A 17,432-nucleotide genomic window follows, 5' to 3' on the forward strand; every position below is an offset into this window, starting at 1 on the left:
GTTAGAAAATGGCAGAGCTTACATGTAAACCCAGATCTTTCTGATATCAGTGCCTGTGTTGTTTTACCATACTCTCTACCTTTTGACTCAATTTATTCATTTTTTTTCCCAAATAGTTTGGAATACTGTGGTTGCGAGCCTCTGTAAAACCTGTCAGCAAACTTCATACAAGCTATGGAAGGAAAGTCACCAAGGGGGCAAGCAGGAGGGAGGACTGCCTTCCTGTCATGCACATTGTCTCTTCTTAAAGGAAAGAAATTTTGCCCCCTGTGACCCTGATGTACTCCATAATAAGTATGAGCTAAAAAAACAAAAAGAAAGAAAGAAAGAAAGAAAGAAAGAAAGAAAGAAAGAAAGAGATATTCAGAACATAATTTTTCTAACTTTCAGAGAACTTCAAAGACACGATGGATCAAATGATACATCCTAAACTAACAGTTCATTTTTAAATGTTTTAGAAATCCATAGTCATCATCCAAATTTTATTGTAAATCTTCTGCCTCTTGACTATTGATGATAAAAATATATTCCTCCAAATTTCATAAAATTAATTTGGATTGAATAAAATCCAAAATTCTAATCAGGTTTTATGAACTTTATTAATTTATCAGCATTTGTCAGTTATTCAACTGAATCTACATTAAAAAGTAAACATTTTCATTATTGATACTAATTTAAATTAAGCAAATTAATGGCAATATATTAACTCAAACTTTAAGATATAGACAATGACAAAATTATGCAAACATGCAAGGACTAATCTTGAGAATACTGTTCCTCGAGAAATTATCATCTTGGATTTTTATTTTATACACATTTCCAGAAGCATTTAGTTGAAAGAATGAAGGACGAATTCCAAAATCTCTAGAAACAGTTTCCTTGCAACTGTTGACTTCATTAAAGTTTTCCATAAAACAAAAGATAATGTACCTAGAAAATAGTAAAGATATTTAGGAGTTTTAGGTAAAATTTAATTTTAATCCCAAATGTTGAAATTATCTAAAACAAAATTCAATTAGCATGAAAGTAGCATGTTTTCATATGCATTTTTTAATAAAACAATATTTTGCTTTTTAAAATTATGTTATGCCCTCATATTCAAACATCTAAGATACATAAGTAACTAAAGAGAACAATGGATACAGCAACGATTAAAGAAATGAAAATCCATAAAAAATCAGACTCTTGAAAATTAGTAAGTTTGCTAATATTCATTTTCAGTGCCTATGCAGAAACATGAACTCTAAAAAACAATTTGTGTTGTTTCTGTTTTTGTTTTGACAAGAATGTAATCTATACTATACTTTTTAATTGCCACTTGGCAATACCTGATTCATGAATTCATTTCTAGTAATTTAATCTGTCACTATCCCAACAAATTAAGCTAATAATAGTATACACTCAATGCTGCTTTTACATTACCTAAAACTAAAAAGAATATAAATCCATTCAATGAAAAGTTATATATTACTTACAGAATAATGTGTCAATATTTGCTGACTTGCTAATTTCTCAAGTGTATATGGCTAGTGAGAAATTAATAGGACAGAACTGTGCCATACATATAACCTCTTTTAAGCAAACAGCACAGTTTTTAGTCGAATTATTGACTTATTTATTTATTTATTTATTTTTATTTATTTATTTTTTAAATATGAAATTTATTGTCAAATTAGTTTCTTTTTTTTCCAAAAAAAATCAATTTAATCAACTTTATTTTTTATTATTTTTTTTCAATGTATGAAATTTATTGTCAAATTGGTTTCCATACAACACCCAGTGCTCATCCCAACAGGTGCCCTCCTCAATACCCATCACCCACCCTCCCCTCCCTCCCACCCCCCATCAACCCTCAGTTCATTCTCAGTTTTTAGGAGTCTCTTATGAAGAAACAGACTCTTACCGATAGAGAACAAACTGATGGTTACCAAAGGGGAGGTGGGTGGGGGAATGGGTGAAATAGGTGATGAGGACTAAGGAGTGCACCTGTCATAATGAGCACCAGGTGTTGCATGGAGGTATTGAATCACTACATTTTACACATGACACCAATACAACATTGTATGTTAACTAACTGGAATTTATTTATTTTTTCAATATATGAAATTTATTGTCAAATTGGTTTCGATACAACACCCAGTGCTCATCCCAACAGGTGCCCTCCTCAATACACATCACCCACCCCCATCAACCCGCAGTTTGTTCTCAGTTTTTAAGAGTCTCTTATGTTTTGGCTCCCTCCCTCTCTAACCTTTTTTTTTTTTTTTTTCCTTCCCCTCCCCCCATGATCTTCTGTTAAATATCTCAGGATCCACATAACAGTGAAAATGTATGGTATCTGTCTTTCTCTGTATGACTTGTTTCACTTAGCATAACACTGTCCAGTTCCATCCATTAATTATTTTTATTTATTTATTTATTTATTTATTTATTTATAGTCACTAGTTCATACAAATATTTTTTGTAGGAATAGGACCAAAAGTTAAAAAATATATATCAGACAAGGAATTAAGGTAAGGAATTAAGGAAAGAGGATGGATAGAAGGTAAGTTTTATGTGTATTTAATAACTTTTAATTTTAATAATTTTTAACAAGAGGCATATATTGAATATATTTTTAAAATAAGTATAAAAGAAATTATAGCCATAAAAATGAAGTATTATTAAGAAATGGAGAAAAGTATTTAGTAATGGTATCCTATTTTTTTCTATAACTCATATTAGTTAAAAATATCTGCCAAGGCTTTAAGCACAATTTTTGAATTCTGAGTATGAGTGGATGCATGCAATTAGTATACAGGAAACATGATAACTAGTTTAACTACATTCCAATTTGTCTTTTTTTTCCTTTTTATTGTAGCCTATAGAGTAAATTCAAAATTCCTTAACAAATCCAAGCTAATTTTAATACAACTGGAACTTACAAAAATCTAAAAATCTGTTGTATACAATCTTTAAATGTAATCAATTCTATCTATTCAGTCCCTCTGTATACTAGGCCAATAGAGTTTGTTTATATCATCTAAGACTAGATTGTACTTTCCATATCTGACAGTGTGGTAATCAATACATTTTATGATTCTCCTAACAGTGGGGTTCAGACAAGAGTTAATTTTTCCAAGTCCCTCCTACCCCTCATCTAGTTGAGCTGTATGACTATTCTTACCAAAGGTATGTGAGATATAGTTAAGTTTGTCACTTCTAGTAGGCTTTTCAAAGAGGAGCCCCCTTAAGCCCTTAATTCCTTTGAATTACTTTATAGGGAGGATACAGTGATGAAGAAATGAATATTGATGGAGCCAAAGTTGGAAAGATCCTAGATCTCTTAATTACCATGGAAGAAAGCCTCTTACCAATTGAGCATCTTAAATCATCATGTGAGACATAAACAGAATCCTTCGAGTTTTGCCATTACAATCTGAAGGTTTATTTATTAAAACAGCAATGTTACCCTTGGTAATACATAAACAAGTTTTACTTTTAAAATACAATGCATTCATTTTTATTTTGAGTCATATCTTATTTCTGAATTCTTCTTTAGGGAATCTGAATTAAACACATGCACATGCACACACACACATTTTTTTCCCCTCAGTAGAACAAGGATAAATAGTATTTGGGAAACTGAATGACATAGCAATTTTCACATTTACAAATTTATGTAATTTCATCTGTGTTTTCTACTTAGTAAACCTAAGATTTTGAAATTTTGGAGAAATATACCTCTTTCAAAACCAGAATTTGGGAGGGGGGTCAAATTTTTTCCTTGATGTCTATAATCATAGTATTGGATGGGGAAAGTCCATATAACACAATTTATTTCAGGGTTTTTTTAGTTATAGCAAGTGTCATTATTATGTTTATTATCTTTTTTGTTTAAAAACAAAATAAAATTAAATAGCAAAATTTGTCCAAGAAAGAAATAGGGATTTCCATTGTCTCCTTGCCAAAGTAACATGTGGTGATATTGATCTGCTTTGTTGAAGGGCCCCAGAGGAGAAAAGGTGTTAAATAACTAAGGGCCTAACTAAGTAAGTTAAGTAATATGTACTCACTAAATGAAGCCACTCACAAACCCACAAGGATTATTGTTAAAACTTTGAAACATATCTTAAAAAGTCAACATTTCCTTCTTTAGACAGTCTGTTGTAGTAATTTATGATTCCATCGTCTTTCATTACCTATGAAATCAACACAATGGATAGAACTTACAAATAAAAGGTCTCTGTGTCTCTTACCTGTGTACTTATGTACTTTGTGGAGAACACTTAGAGCAAACAGGACTGTGTTCTGAAAGCCACTAAAGTCACAGATGAAGGGGGCTCTATCCTCATTCATAAGCATGCGTTTTGGCAGCTCCTTCTGGAATTCATATGTTCTAATTAAGGTTGTAGGAAAGAGTGGTGGAGCTAAATAATCCACAAATAAAGCCCAGCTTCTTTCAAAATCAGCTTCTTGTTTAGAATAGTATTTTAATCTAACAGAGAAGTGGGGGAAAGTATACATTTACAGTTAGTCTACCCAGAATTTTGCCAACTCAATTTTCAAACAGATAACGTGTTCAAAATGACATTTTTGAACTTTTTAGAATATAGAGTAAAGAAACTTGATGTTGATGTTAGCTCCTACACTTGAACACTTGAAAAGATGTTATTAAAATTTTTAATTTGAATATTACCATCTCAGAACATATGTGTTTTTAATCACATGTGTTTCCCTTTTCGTGAAGCATTTACATTACTTACATAAATTCTGATATGTGACCAAGTCTCATTATTTTAAAATATAAAGATAAAAATAAAAGAAAATTAGCAAAATTTCTGCTGAATTTAGACATCTCTTAACACAATGTTCATTTCAGGTAACCACTAAAAATGAAGTAACAGTTTTTTTTGTTTTTTGTTTTTTTTTGCTTTTTAAGGAGCTTGGTTTTTTTTTTTTTTTTTTTTCTTTCTCTGATGATCCTAGAAAGCCAACTTTTCTTTCTGTTTTTCAGGTATACAATGTAATGACTTGATATATGTGTATATTGTGAAATGATCACCACAGGAAATCTAGTTAACATTTGTTACCATGCAAAGTTACAAATTTTTTTTCTTGTGGTGAAAACTATTAAGATCCACTCCTTAGCAACTTTCAAATAAGCAACGTATTAACTATAATGACTATGCTGTATATTATTACATCCCCATGAACTATGTATAACTGGAAATTTGTACATTTTGTCCTCTGAGACCCCAGAGGAACAATTCCTATTGACTGATTATCTCTGTGTAAGGGAAAGGGGGCATGCATGCAATACTTTTCCTGATTGTTTGCACATCTGTCTCTTTTTTTTTTTTAAACACTGGACAGTTCACACACTATAAAGTAGACACTCTAAAAATCAGATTCCCACCCTCACCAGGGTTTTTTGTTGTTTGGTTTTCTGGTCTTTGCTGTTTACTGTTTTGCATGGACAGATTCTGTTGTTCATTCTGTGTTCTTTGTAATGAGTCATCACTGAGGTCCCTGCTCATAAGCATCATGGTCAGCTAATGATTAGTTAAAGGTTCCCTTAAGTTCCTTGAACCAATAAATCTTCCACTCTTTGCTGAGGAGCCCTGTGCATGTGTTGGGGTATATCTTCAATGCTAAGGCTTTACTTCCTATTTGGTCAGGGCCTCAAGGTAGCCAGAGGCAAGATATTAGGGTTCTCTCAGTTCTTGCCTGGGTATGCTCTCAGTTCTATTAATAGTTGTGGGCTCCCAGAAATGTTTGTGGGTCCTGAAAAAGACAAATGATCTGTAGACATAGTAACAAGTAGACACCAAACCATTTTTAGACTGACTTCAATCCATCAACAAATACTCCCTTGAGTGAACAGGTTTTGCAAGTATCCAATAAGTGACATCTCTTCATTTCTAAAAGTCAGTCAACAAGGAATGGACTCCCTGCATAAACATTTCTCTAATGACAAATGACAGCTGTCTCACCTGCATAACCCTCCTATACTGATGACTCAACTCACTTAAATGCCTAAAAATCTACCCGTTTCTGAACTCTGCTCTTCAAAGACCTCAGTGAAAAAGACAGTGTAAGATGGAAAAATTATTACCATATTGAAACAAAATAACTCTAGATCCACTCTTACCTATTGTGAAAGTTTTTACGAGCAATCTCCAAAGATGAAACATGTGCAGCCCATAAGTACTCCAACAGGTCATCAAAGGTACTAGAATGTGACTTTACGTGCTATCCAGGAAAAAAACAAGTTATTGATATGTGGGCAATTATAACAATCTCTCTTCTTGAAAATCAGTTCTATTTACAAATATAATTTTTCAACACTCTAAATAAGGGGAGAACATTTTTTTCTAAGAGTTAAGGTATGAAAGAAAGATTTAATGCTTAACACTTCCCGAAGAGCTCAATATCAGTTATTTTAATTACTAGTGATACTGAAATCATACAAAAAGAATAAACCATGTGTTTCAGAAATGTTCAGGATTTTACACTGTTCGGAACCAGATCTTTAGTATTTTGTACATTTGTTTTTTTCTTGCCATGCAACAAACTGTCCACAAAGTGTCAAAGCTAATCTTATGCAATATAATGAAGAAGTTTTCTAAAGGGAAACCCAATCTTTAGTCATTTACTCTTTCACCCATGACACTTTGCTTTGGACATCAATATTTGCTTCTGAGTGTCAAATGCTCATTTTAATCAAGTCATATGTGATTTGCTTATCAAGAGAGTTGAAATAAGCTGATCAAATTCACCACAACCTATCCCACAATTGCATTTGTATATCAGTTATTGCTCAGTTGTCCTGAAACTATGATGAGCTAGGACACTTCATGCACTGTTAAGCCATAATTTCTCTGGGTTCACCTGTGTGTATATAACTTTAGTATGAAAAGAGTAGATAGGGCAGTCTTGATACCGTATTGGCAGTGAGGATGCTATTGAGGTATGATGGCATGCAGCAATCCACTCATACTGATATTGCTGTCACCATAATATTTTCGCATTAGGAACTTTATTCCTTAGGACTACATTGTGCAATGCATAAAAAATCTACATGAAGTGCTATTCAAAAATTATCTGGCTAGCCTTGAAAAGTATTAATTAAAGCACACACACACACACACACACACACAAACACACACACAAAACCTGGTAAAATTCATTCCACTTTTTCATTGCTTCTGGAAAGGATGAATGACAGCTAGAAACATTGTAACAAAAATTCATCTGATCCTTAGGCGGTGGCAGAAAGGTGACTTTGTCTGATGGTATCCCCATTATACCAGAATCAACCGCAGCAAGGAAGGGCATTGCAGAGAGATAATAATTAAGATCTGTATAAACAAACATTTATTAATATTGTTAATATATAAAAGAGGTTGTTTTTGAAGTAAAGAAGTCTCTCATAAAAGTAAACCCACAGATCTAGAAATGTGGTAAAACTTAAGCAGTAATTTTGGGAACTTTGGGACTATTATCAGAAATTTCCCTTAATGTTGGGACACCTGGGTGACTTAGTGAGTTAAGCATCCAACTCTTGATTTTGGCTCAGGTCATGATCTCACAGTTCATGAGTTCAGGCCCCACATAGGACTCTGTCTGATAGCAGGGAACCTGCTTTGGATTATCTCTCTTTCTCTGCCCCTCCCCTGCTCATTCTCTCTCTCTCTCTCTCTCTCTCTCTCTCTCTCAAAATAAATAAGTAAACATCCAAAAAAAAAAAAAAGAATTTTCCTTAGTGTTATATACAACTTGAATATGCTTCTCTTAAAAACCTTGCTCTCATAAAGCAAAATAGATTTATGTTGTACATTTATTATTTTATTTTATTATTTTATTTTACACACACACACACACACACACACACAGAAAGAGAGAGTGGGGGAGGAGCAGAGAGGGAGACACAGAATCTGAAGCAGGCTCTAGTCTCTGAGTTGTCAGCACAGAGCTCGACGTGGGGCTCGAACTCACAAACCGTGAGATCATGACCTGAGCTGAAGTCGGACGCTTAACTGACTGAGCCACCCAGGTGCCCCATACATTTATTATTTTAAATCATGGATAATAATTGCACCGGAATTTAAAATACTAATTAAATTCCAAGGTACAGTAAGTGAAAAATTTAAAAATTAGTAACAGAATTCTAAACTTTTCTAAGTTTTTATTCTAAAGCTGAAAATCTGACATAGCTTTAAAATACAATAATATCTATCTAGATATTTCCCTTGTTAACAAGATTTTATTTCATAATATAACACAAATTTTGCTCCCGCCTTATATGTTTCAATCAAACTTTGAGGTTTCTGGTCTCCCCGATATTTTTATAATTAAATAAATTAATCAGTAAATTAAAAATATATCTATCTCAAAACCCATTTCAAGACATCCACATTTGAGCCAAACAGACTTTGTTTTGTTTTGTTTCGTTTTATAAAAGCAGTGATTCTGGGTTTGGTTTTGCTTCTCTGATTGGGATCTTAAGTTGAACTGATTTTTTATGGAAAGGTCATCTATTTGAGGTTTGACAGTCACACTGAACTCACCAGCCCACCAACTGTCCACAGAGATGCACAGATGATCCCCAGATTTACGGCCACAGTCCGTACTTTCCGTGGGATCAGCTAATCTGCCTAAAAGAGACAAAATCCAGAGTTGGTTTTACCAGGACCCCTTCCTAGCTGTAGAGACAAACGCTAACTAGACACACCATGTTTACAGGAATAAAGAATTGTGTCAGCTTTCCTATCACATTGTCTTTCCTTCACTTCATGACTGTCTGCTTCCTATCTCCCATGCATATTTTTTCCTTTTCCTTAACATCCCTACAATGATCTACTTTCTCTCACAGGCCTTATTTTTTTTTAACTTCTGTAGTCTGTGTTTTTTCCGTTTACTAACTACTCTGCATCTTCGATATTAGGGTGTGAATATTCCTGTATAGTAAGCAAGATCTGGACTCATTTGCTGAAAACCAAATCCTTTTTCATTGCTTACCGACTATTTGACCCTAGGTAAGTAACTTCTGCAAGCCTCAATTTTCTCGTGTATATATTAGAATAACAATAATTACCTCCTAGAAGTCTGGGGTTTTTAAATGAAGGACTTAAAAAGTGCTCAGCTCAGGGGCATCTGGGTGGCTCAGTCTGTTGAGCGTCTGACTCTAGATTTAGGCTCAGATTGTGATGTCACAGTCATGAGTTCAAGCCCCGGGTCGGGCTCTGTACTGACAGTGCAGAGCCTGCTTGGGATTCCCTCTCTCTCTTTCTCCCTCTGCCCCTGACTTGCTGTGCTCTCCCTCAAAATAAATAAACTTTAAAAAAAGTGCTCAGCTCAGAGAATATGTGTTTCTGTAAATATTAGCAATTATTCTATTTTTATCTTTTTGTCATTCTCTCTTACCTCCGACTTTCAAAACATGCCTTTCTGGTTTTTTTCACACTTGATATTTTTTACCTTCTGCATATACTTGCATATCCCTGAAGCTGTCTCTGACTCAATGCCCGTCTCTGTCCCTGTTTCAACCAGTTTCACACTGGCTTATTCTCTTTACTCCTGCTAACTTTCTCTTTTCTCTAGTTCTTCTTGACCAGATGAACTTTCAGTGGGCAAAAGGAAAGGTTTGAGTGGTTCTGCTCATTCATGGAAATTTCCCAAAATTGTTAATCTTCTTTTGAACTAGAATAATATTCAAGTATGTGAAACATACCTCTCCTGGTTCTTAGGTTTTGTCTCAGTTGGGAGTTATTTTAAATCTGCTTCCAAGACTCTCTGTCCTTTTAAGACCACTCAGTCTCTGAAGATGGTTGCCCATGAAGCTAATGTGAGGATTTCCTTATGTTGCTGACTTCTTTGTCGTCTACTCTATATACAAAACTGTGCTCCAGTTCCATTTTTGCCAAATCTCCACAAACCTGCTTTATTGGTGATTCCAAGTCACTTCCAACTGAGATACCTGAGAGCATACCTGAGACTGAACCCCTAATCTTGATTGTCAAGGAAGATTGCATCATGAATCTTCTGTTCTTTGTCAGAGGAGTTTCAGGACTCTTCTGGACATCTTCAGTACTTTCTTTACAGCCAAGCTGTGCCTGCTTCCAGATGTTTTATCTTCTGAAGACATTTTTTTCTTGCCTTTCCATGGCAAGAAATACGTCATCCTCCATAATCTTGACCAAACATTGTTTTTCATCATACCCACTTCTTCCAGAACAAAATTTGTTATATTTATTACTATTCAAATTAAAAATTTTGGAAAATATAGCAAACTGTATTTTCCAACTAGATTTATTTCTGTAGCATACATTATGTATCTCCTATACTCTCAACATTTTCCTCTTTCTCTATTTTTCTCATGTATACAAAACTAATTCCACTAATTCTTGCCCTTTTGCTCTTTCTAGTTCTTTGTCCCTGGATTACTATTTTAAAAGCCCATCAACATTGTACCATTTTTTCAAGATTCACTTCAAATCTTACTCTATTCCCAGATGATTCCAGCTCACGACACTCACTTTTATCTAACATCTTACGATTCGACTCTTTCTTGTTCTATGGTTGGATCATTTCTAACTCTCTTTCTTAACCATGTTGTAACTCCTTCAAGGGAAGGCAATGATATCTACTGTCAATTTCTCGTGTGTGCCAGTCTTCCCTTTTTTCATTTAAGTGTCGCTTCGTCACTTCTTTATCCTCCTTCAGACTTCCAGTATTCTCTCCCCAATTCAAACATTATTCTGATTAAAATTTCAGCTAACCAATAAAAATGAATGAATGCTGACATATGAAACTAGACAGATGAATTTCAAAATAATCATGACAATTGAAATAAACCAGACCAAAAAAAGAGCACCCAACTGTCTATATGAAAATTCTAGATAATTCTATCTAATCTGTAATGATGGAAAGCACATCAGTGGTTACTGGTGAAGTTTGGGAGTGGGGGGATGAGTAGTTGGAGGAATGGGGAAGGCTGGGAGAGACTGGGTAAAGAGAAGTTCCTGAAGATGAGAATACAAAAGGGAAAAGAACATTTTTGGAATGATACGTATGGTCATTATCTGTGGTGATGGGCTCAAAGCTATATACCTATACCAAACTTACCAAAAAATACATCTTACATATGCTGTTTATTCTATGTTTATTACATATTAATAAAACTATATTTAAAAAAAACATGTGCTAAGCAATCTAGAAGCAAACATTTAACGTATTCAAGTATTTTGTAAGCATTAGGCTCTTGTTACTAAACTAATCCAAATTGCTTAAGAGCCCAATTAAAATTCCCCAGTCTGACTTAAAGACATCTCTTTAGCTAACCTTGGTTCATCTTCTCAAATAAACCACCCACTACTCTTTCACATTCCAGTTCTTCTGCCTATGTGGTAGTCTTCTTCCAGTAAAACCTGCTATCAATGCCATCTTTGTAATTAGTATACCAGCAGTTATATTCTCGCAATGCCTCCATCAAGCTCTTTGGTCCTAATTTCTTCCCATGATATTCTCAGCCCATGGTTGTCACTGTCTTTCCTGAGCTACTCTTGTACTTACAGTCCTTATCATGTCTTTGAGACTTAGCATACTGTGGGTGAAATATTTTTATGGGCTATTTCATAATTTGTAATTCTGTTTTGGTTTTCTCTAGTCGTATCGTAGAATTCAACTCAATTAAATACATAAATCAGCCCTTAAAAAACAGTAGAATCCCATGTATTGTATTCATGAATGAAAATGATATTTTGAAAATACCTTATCCAATATTTTACTTTACTGTTTGTTCATTACTGGGCCCAGAGCTGAAAATTTTTGTAGGAGTAAGTGTGTGCACCCCTTGGGGGAGTTGATTATTGTTTACAGAGGATCTTATGTTTTTGCTTCTCCAGAACCATGTCTCAGGAGTTCATATATTCTTCTTTTCCATGCCAAGGGCAGCCCAAGAATGGGAATTATACTGGATGTCAGGAGATTCTCCCAACGAACTTGGATGTGATGCCAATTCAGACTGTCATCACAGATCAGACGTTGCAGTCTCTTTCTCTGTCTTTTCTATAATGCCACCCATCTTCTCACTGATTCCTTTCTTCCAATAGTGTTTTCTAGAAGTTGCTAGTGAAGGGCTCTTCCCATTGAACAAGATGGCTTGGGGCTTATGATATTTTTGTTCCAAAACAAATATCTACGTTTATTCCTCATTAGAGATGCTATTTTCAGGTTTTCCTACAGAGGTTTTGTTTTTTTCTCTTTTGTCACTCCGATCTCTATGACTATAGTCTAATCATATTTAGAATTATAGATAATGCAAATTAATCTTATACACCTTAGCTGTTTTGTTGTTGGATGTACTCTTCAGTGCTTAGAACTAGGCTTGGTCCTAGTAGCACATCAATTAATAGTTATTGATATTGACTGAACTAAGCCTAATATGCTGTGCTTCGGTGAGTGTGGTAATCACTAGCCATTTGTAGCTCTTCAAGTTAAATTAATTAAAATTAAACAAAATCAAGAATTCAGTTCTTCAGAAGCATTAGCCATTTCAAGTGCTTAGTAGCTTCATGTAAGAATATAAGAGCTGCTGCTCTCATAGAGAACAGTGCAAATAGAAACATTTCATCATTGTACACAATTCTTTTGGACATTTCTGGCTAGCAAAAACCATGCATGTAGGGGACATTCCATAAATACTTGATAGAGATTGGGCAAGAACGCAAATGGCTGGAAAAGGAATAGAAAGGAAAGAGAAAAAAATCAATTTTCACAAAGATGGTGCTAAATGTACAAGGTACTACTTCCTAATTAATTCACACTTAAATCAAAGGTCCTTGTAATGTAGTCATTGTAATGAAAAAGAGACACTCTTACCTGTCTGATATTGCCATCCATGATGTACAGGCAATCCCCATAAAATATTTTGTTCATTTTCTGGTGAAAATTTTGCAAAATATTTGGCTGTCTTGTTCAGTAGGATTTTGTACGTCCCCAATCTCTCAGGATAATGCCAGAAGTTAATGATATACTTTCCATTTTCTATCTTATAGTCACTGAACTGACCAGGACTCTCTTTCCACAGAGGGGGATATACATCTGAGATATTGGATGCTCTTGCTAAAGAAGCAAAAATACAACCAACGATTAGATAAGGCCAGGAAAGATCGAAAGCCATGGTGTTTAGCCCAGAGATTGAGATTATGACAGGACCTTTGTTGGGAAATGGAGGAGGAAGCTACATTGTTTTTCTGCACCTCATCTAATCAACACCTTCCACTGCCTTTCTTGGTAATGAGAAGGTGGAGGTAAACAAATGCCTTACCAAAGATAGTAGGCTACCTCCCTTGTTAATCATCTCAAAATTGTTGATTATGTATCAGTCTCTAGAATTTTTAGTAAGACTGGGTTCATCCTAAATTTATTTTTGTCTCTATCTTCTGTCTGTCTCTCATATTAATTATAATAATAAATTGTATGTCTTTCCCAGAGTTACTTGATTTTTTTTTTAATTTTTATTTTTTAGAGAGTGTGTGGATGGGGGAGAGGGGCAAAAGAGAAAAAGAATCTTAAGCAGGCTTCGTGCTCACTGTGGAGCCCAATGCAGAGCTCTATCCCATGACTCTGGGATCATAACCTGACACGAAATCAAGTCAGCTGCTCAACTGATTGAGCCACCTAAGCACCTCTAGAGTTATTTCAATTTTAAAGAACGGCTGTTTATCCAATTTTATCTCTAGTTAGTGGGATTTCAGCCACATAAGTAAACAGTTAAGTAAACAATTTTAGATAGAATTTGTAAGACATTTTAGTGATATTTGGGACTTTACCAGATTTTTTTGAAATTTTAGTTCAAGTGCAAGTCCAGACTTGTATGTCAGACATATCAACCCAAATTCCATGCTACCAGGATCTGAGCCAAAAACTTGTGTGCAGGCAGTTGCTTTGTGGTTACAGAGTAAAAGAAAAAGAGGGAGAAAAAAAAAAAAAAAAGAAAGGAGGAAAGTGAATACAAGGAGAGACTATCAGTTTGCTTCCACTAAGGGTGTGGGTGCTTAATGTTTTCTTGGGACTAAGGAGGAACACTCCTATGAAAGAGCCCCTGGCCTTGAGGGATGGAATTAAGCATTTGCTCTTATCATTCACTGGCCAAAGGCGACCCAAAATGTAGAAACTCTGCTGCACTTCTGGTTGCACAGACCTGTGTGCTAAGTTTGTTGTTATTGCTGTTGTTTTTGTTTTGGTTACACTTTCTTTCCAGATAAGGAAACAGGTTAAGTAGCTCAAAAAGCTGATGGGGCGCTTTAAGTGAGCTGAAAACTATACGTGTGTTATTCTGCTCCACCTTGAGGGTAATATGTCTTCTTACTGGTTTGGAGACACATTCTTTGCATGCCACCAATCGCAGGCTTCCTCTTTGCCCTGAAATCAGCTGCTCCAAGGATTAGAGGTGAGGCCAAAGTCTCCCTATCCCTAATAGAATGGAAGGCCCTACATATGCTGAAGAACTCCCAAGGCAGGGAGAGATTGAACTCTTCAAAGCTCTCTTGGATACAGGGACCCAAATCACCAACTTTCTCAGTCCCATATGAAAAAGGGATGCTGAGTAGAGGTGGTAAAGCTATGACTCTAGAGTAGAAACCACTGTACCATGTGAGGGAGTAGAAATAAAGAGCATCTGAGCCAGAGCACTTTCTAGGCACTGAGAAAGACACAAATGAAGCACCAACGAGGAAAAAAATCTCCAACAGCTCCAGCCATCACCTCTAGTCTAACCAACCTGCCACTCTCTGCTTCCCTAACTCTCAGGTAGGAAGCAACACAGTGTCCCGGAAGAGCAATTGGATCCCTTGATATCCTGAATTGAACTGATAACAGATCAGTTTATAAGAAACTTTTTTTATTAGAAAACCATTCCTAAGCCACACACCTAAGTTGAAAGGCGTTTATTGAGCAGTAACTTTTATTGTAGGTGCTGTATTAGCCCTGGCCTGCCGTGGTGAACAAAGTACAAAGATGCCTGTCTTTGAGATGTTGTTGGTTCACAACCCTCTCAGGAGCTTCCTAGATGTCACCTGAAACATAGGAGGAGGGCAGGGAAAGATGGAAGAAAGAGGCAGACCACTCCAGGTTGGTAGATGGCAGCCTTCCTAAATAAAGGAAGTGTACATAGGAGGCTTGTTTTGGACAGCAGGAGGATGAATGTATCCTGCATCTGTCTGCCAAATCTTAAAAGTTTCTAAAAAGGCCTTAACTGTATTTAGTCACATATACCATGTAGGTGTTTTCAACACCGCATCCCTATCCCTGTAGGTTTCAGATAGATAGGGATAGGAAAGACAAGCAGAACCCACATTCCAAGGACAGAGGTGGGGGGGGGGCGGGGAGGAGCCTCTGAAGACCAGGATCCAGCTCATGGGTCAACTGGCATCTTTTTGATGTCTTTCCCCAACAGATGTTCAACAAAGGATTTTTGTAAAAAGGTAATCTCTGAAAAAAGAAAGTAATTTGATTTGTGACAGATGAACTTTACCTTCAATTTCATTTTTCAATTTTTATTGATGTATAATTGACAAAATTTGTATATATTTAAGATACAGGGGCGCCTGGGTGGCGCAGTCCGTTAAGCGTCCGACTTCAGCCAGGTCACGATCTCGCGGTCCGTGAGTTCGAGCCCCGCGACCGGCTCTGGGCTGATGGCTCAGAGCCTGGAGCCTGTTTCCGATTCTGTGTCTCCTTCTCTCTCTGCCCCTCCCCCGTTCATGCTCTGTCTCTCTCTGTCCCAAAAATAAATAAACGTTGAAAAAAAAAAATTTAAGATACATAATGTGATGCTTTGAGATGTATATACATAATAAAATGATTACTACAGTCAAGCTAATAGTCCTTCCATTATCTCACATAGTTACCATTTTGTGTGTGCATGTGTGTGTGTGTGTGTGTGTGTGTGTTGTGAGAATACTTAAGTTCTACTCTCTTAGCAGTTTCAAATATGAAATACAGTACTATTCACCATACTTGCTATGTTGTACATTAGATCCCCAGAACTTATTCATCTTATAACTGAAAGTTTGTGCACTTTGACCAGTATCTCCCCACAGCCCCCAGTCTTTAGTCCCTTGCAACCACCATCCTACTGAGCTTATGTGAGTTCAACTTTTTTAGATTTCACATGTAAGTGAGATCATGCAATATTTGCCTTACCTGTGTCTGGTTTATTTCACTTTGTATGATGTCCTCCAGGTTTTTCTATGTTGTCACAAATGGTAGATTCCCTTCTTTTATATAGCCAAGTGATATCCCATTGATGAGTTCTTATAATTTATGTTTTATTACATGGAAGAGAACTAAGTGCATATGCAATGCTGGGAGACTCCAAAGGAGGAGGAAACATCTTAATATCTGAGAATCCTAACAGTGGAGTAAGAAGTGTTGGTTGCACATAATTTATTAGGTCAGAAAAATGTTTTTTCAATTACGATATATTTAATAGTATTATCTTAGTCTTTTAGGCAATATTGGTATTACTGATCTTAAGAGCTCAGGATGGAGTTTTAAACAGCTTTGACTTCATGAATCCAGATGAACTGGAAAATTTAAACATTTTATTTCTTCTGGAAGAGGGGCATTAATTTATTTTTTCATTTATTTTTTTTAACTATATATTTACTGAATATCAACTAAGTGCAATATATTATGGAGAATGAACATTTTAAAGGAACCAGATATTATTTATTTTCAGGGGAAAGTTTTGAGAAAATTATGAATAAAGAGAGAAGTTCAGAAAAGGGAGTGGTATCTGTAGGTTTCAGATAGAACTGGAGTCATCAAATAAGAGAAGATTTTTAAAGAGGAGATGGTATATGAGTTGGAATTTATACATGAGTTCAACGAACAATGAAGGGTCTGTTTTCTGATTCAGAGGCATCTTGATTCCAGTCAGAAACTGTATATACATGCAATAATGGAACACACAATTAAACACATATACATGAAATAATCCTTGGAGACACTCATCGCTTTATTTTTATTTACATGTATAGCTTTATTTTACAAACATAGCTTCTCTTTTCCATGTAACTTGTTCAACTTTGGTAAGACGTGCTCCAGAAACAGTTAAAAATAGATTGCTGTAAGAACAAGGTGATATGCACAGTGGGAGGGAGAATATATTTGTATGTTCTCAGTTGAGTTTTAGCCATATATTGGAGCTAGGTATGATACCAGTTCAAATTTCTGTTTTTCCATAAATCTTTTGTGACACATCATATTGCTGTGTATACAACAGGACTTCATTTGATGTATTTGATTGCACTTGTTAGTAAATGAGGATGTATTCTGGGTATATTGTAAGTAAGCCAGTAAAAGAAGAAAGAACTCAATAACTTTTAATTTTCAGTTCTAAATTAATTGTTCTGCACAGAATGGCCGTGTCTCAACATTTT

The 17,432-nt window shown here is 35.4% G+C and overlaps 1 protein-coding gene across 1 annotated transcript; it reads right to left on the reverse strand.

Moving 5' to 3' along the window:
• Window positions 1–580: 580 nt before the first annotated feature.
• On the reverse strand, window positions 581–13,195 carry LOC123608994 (protein LEG1 homolog). The gene is made up of 6 exons (XM_045499512.1): window positions 12,865–13,195; window positions 8,553–8,639; window positions 7,159–7,343; window positions 6,134–6,234; window positions 4,239–4,477; window positions 581–930 (listed from the first exon to the last, which is right to left on the reverse strand). Exons 1-6 carry the CDS (start codon window positions 13,163–13,165, stop codon window positions 830–832), a joined length of 1,014 nt encoding a protein of 337 aa, XP_045355468.1. The 5' UTR covers window positions 13,166–13,195; the 3' UTR covers window positions 581–829.
• Window positions 13,196–17,432: the final 4,237 nt, after the last annotated feature.

This window comes from Leopardus geoffroyi, chromosome B2, assembly GCF_018350155.1.
Source record: "Leopardus geoffroyi isolate Oge1 chromosome B2, O.geoffroyi_Oge1_pat1.0, whole genome shotgun sequence".
NCBI lineage: Eukaryota > Metazoa > Chordata > Mammalia > Carnivora > Felidae > Leopardus > Leopardus geoffroyi.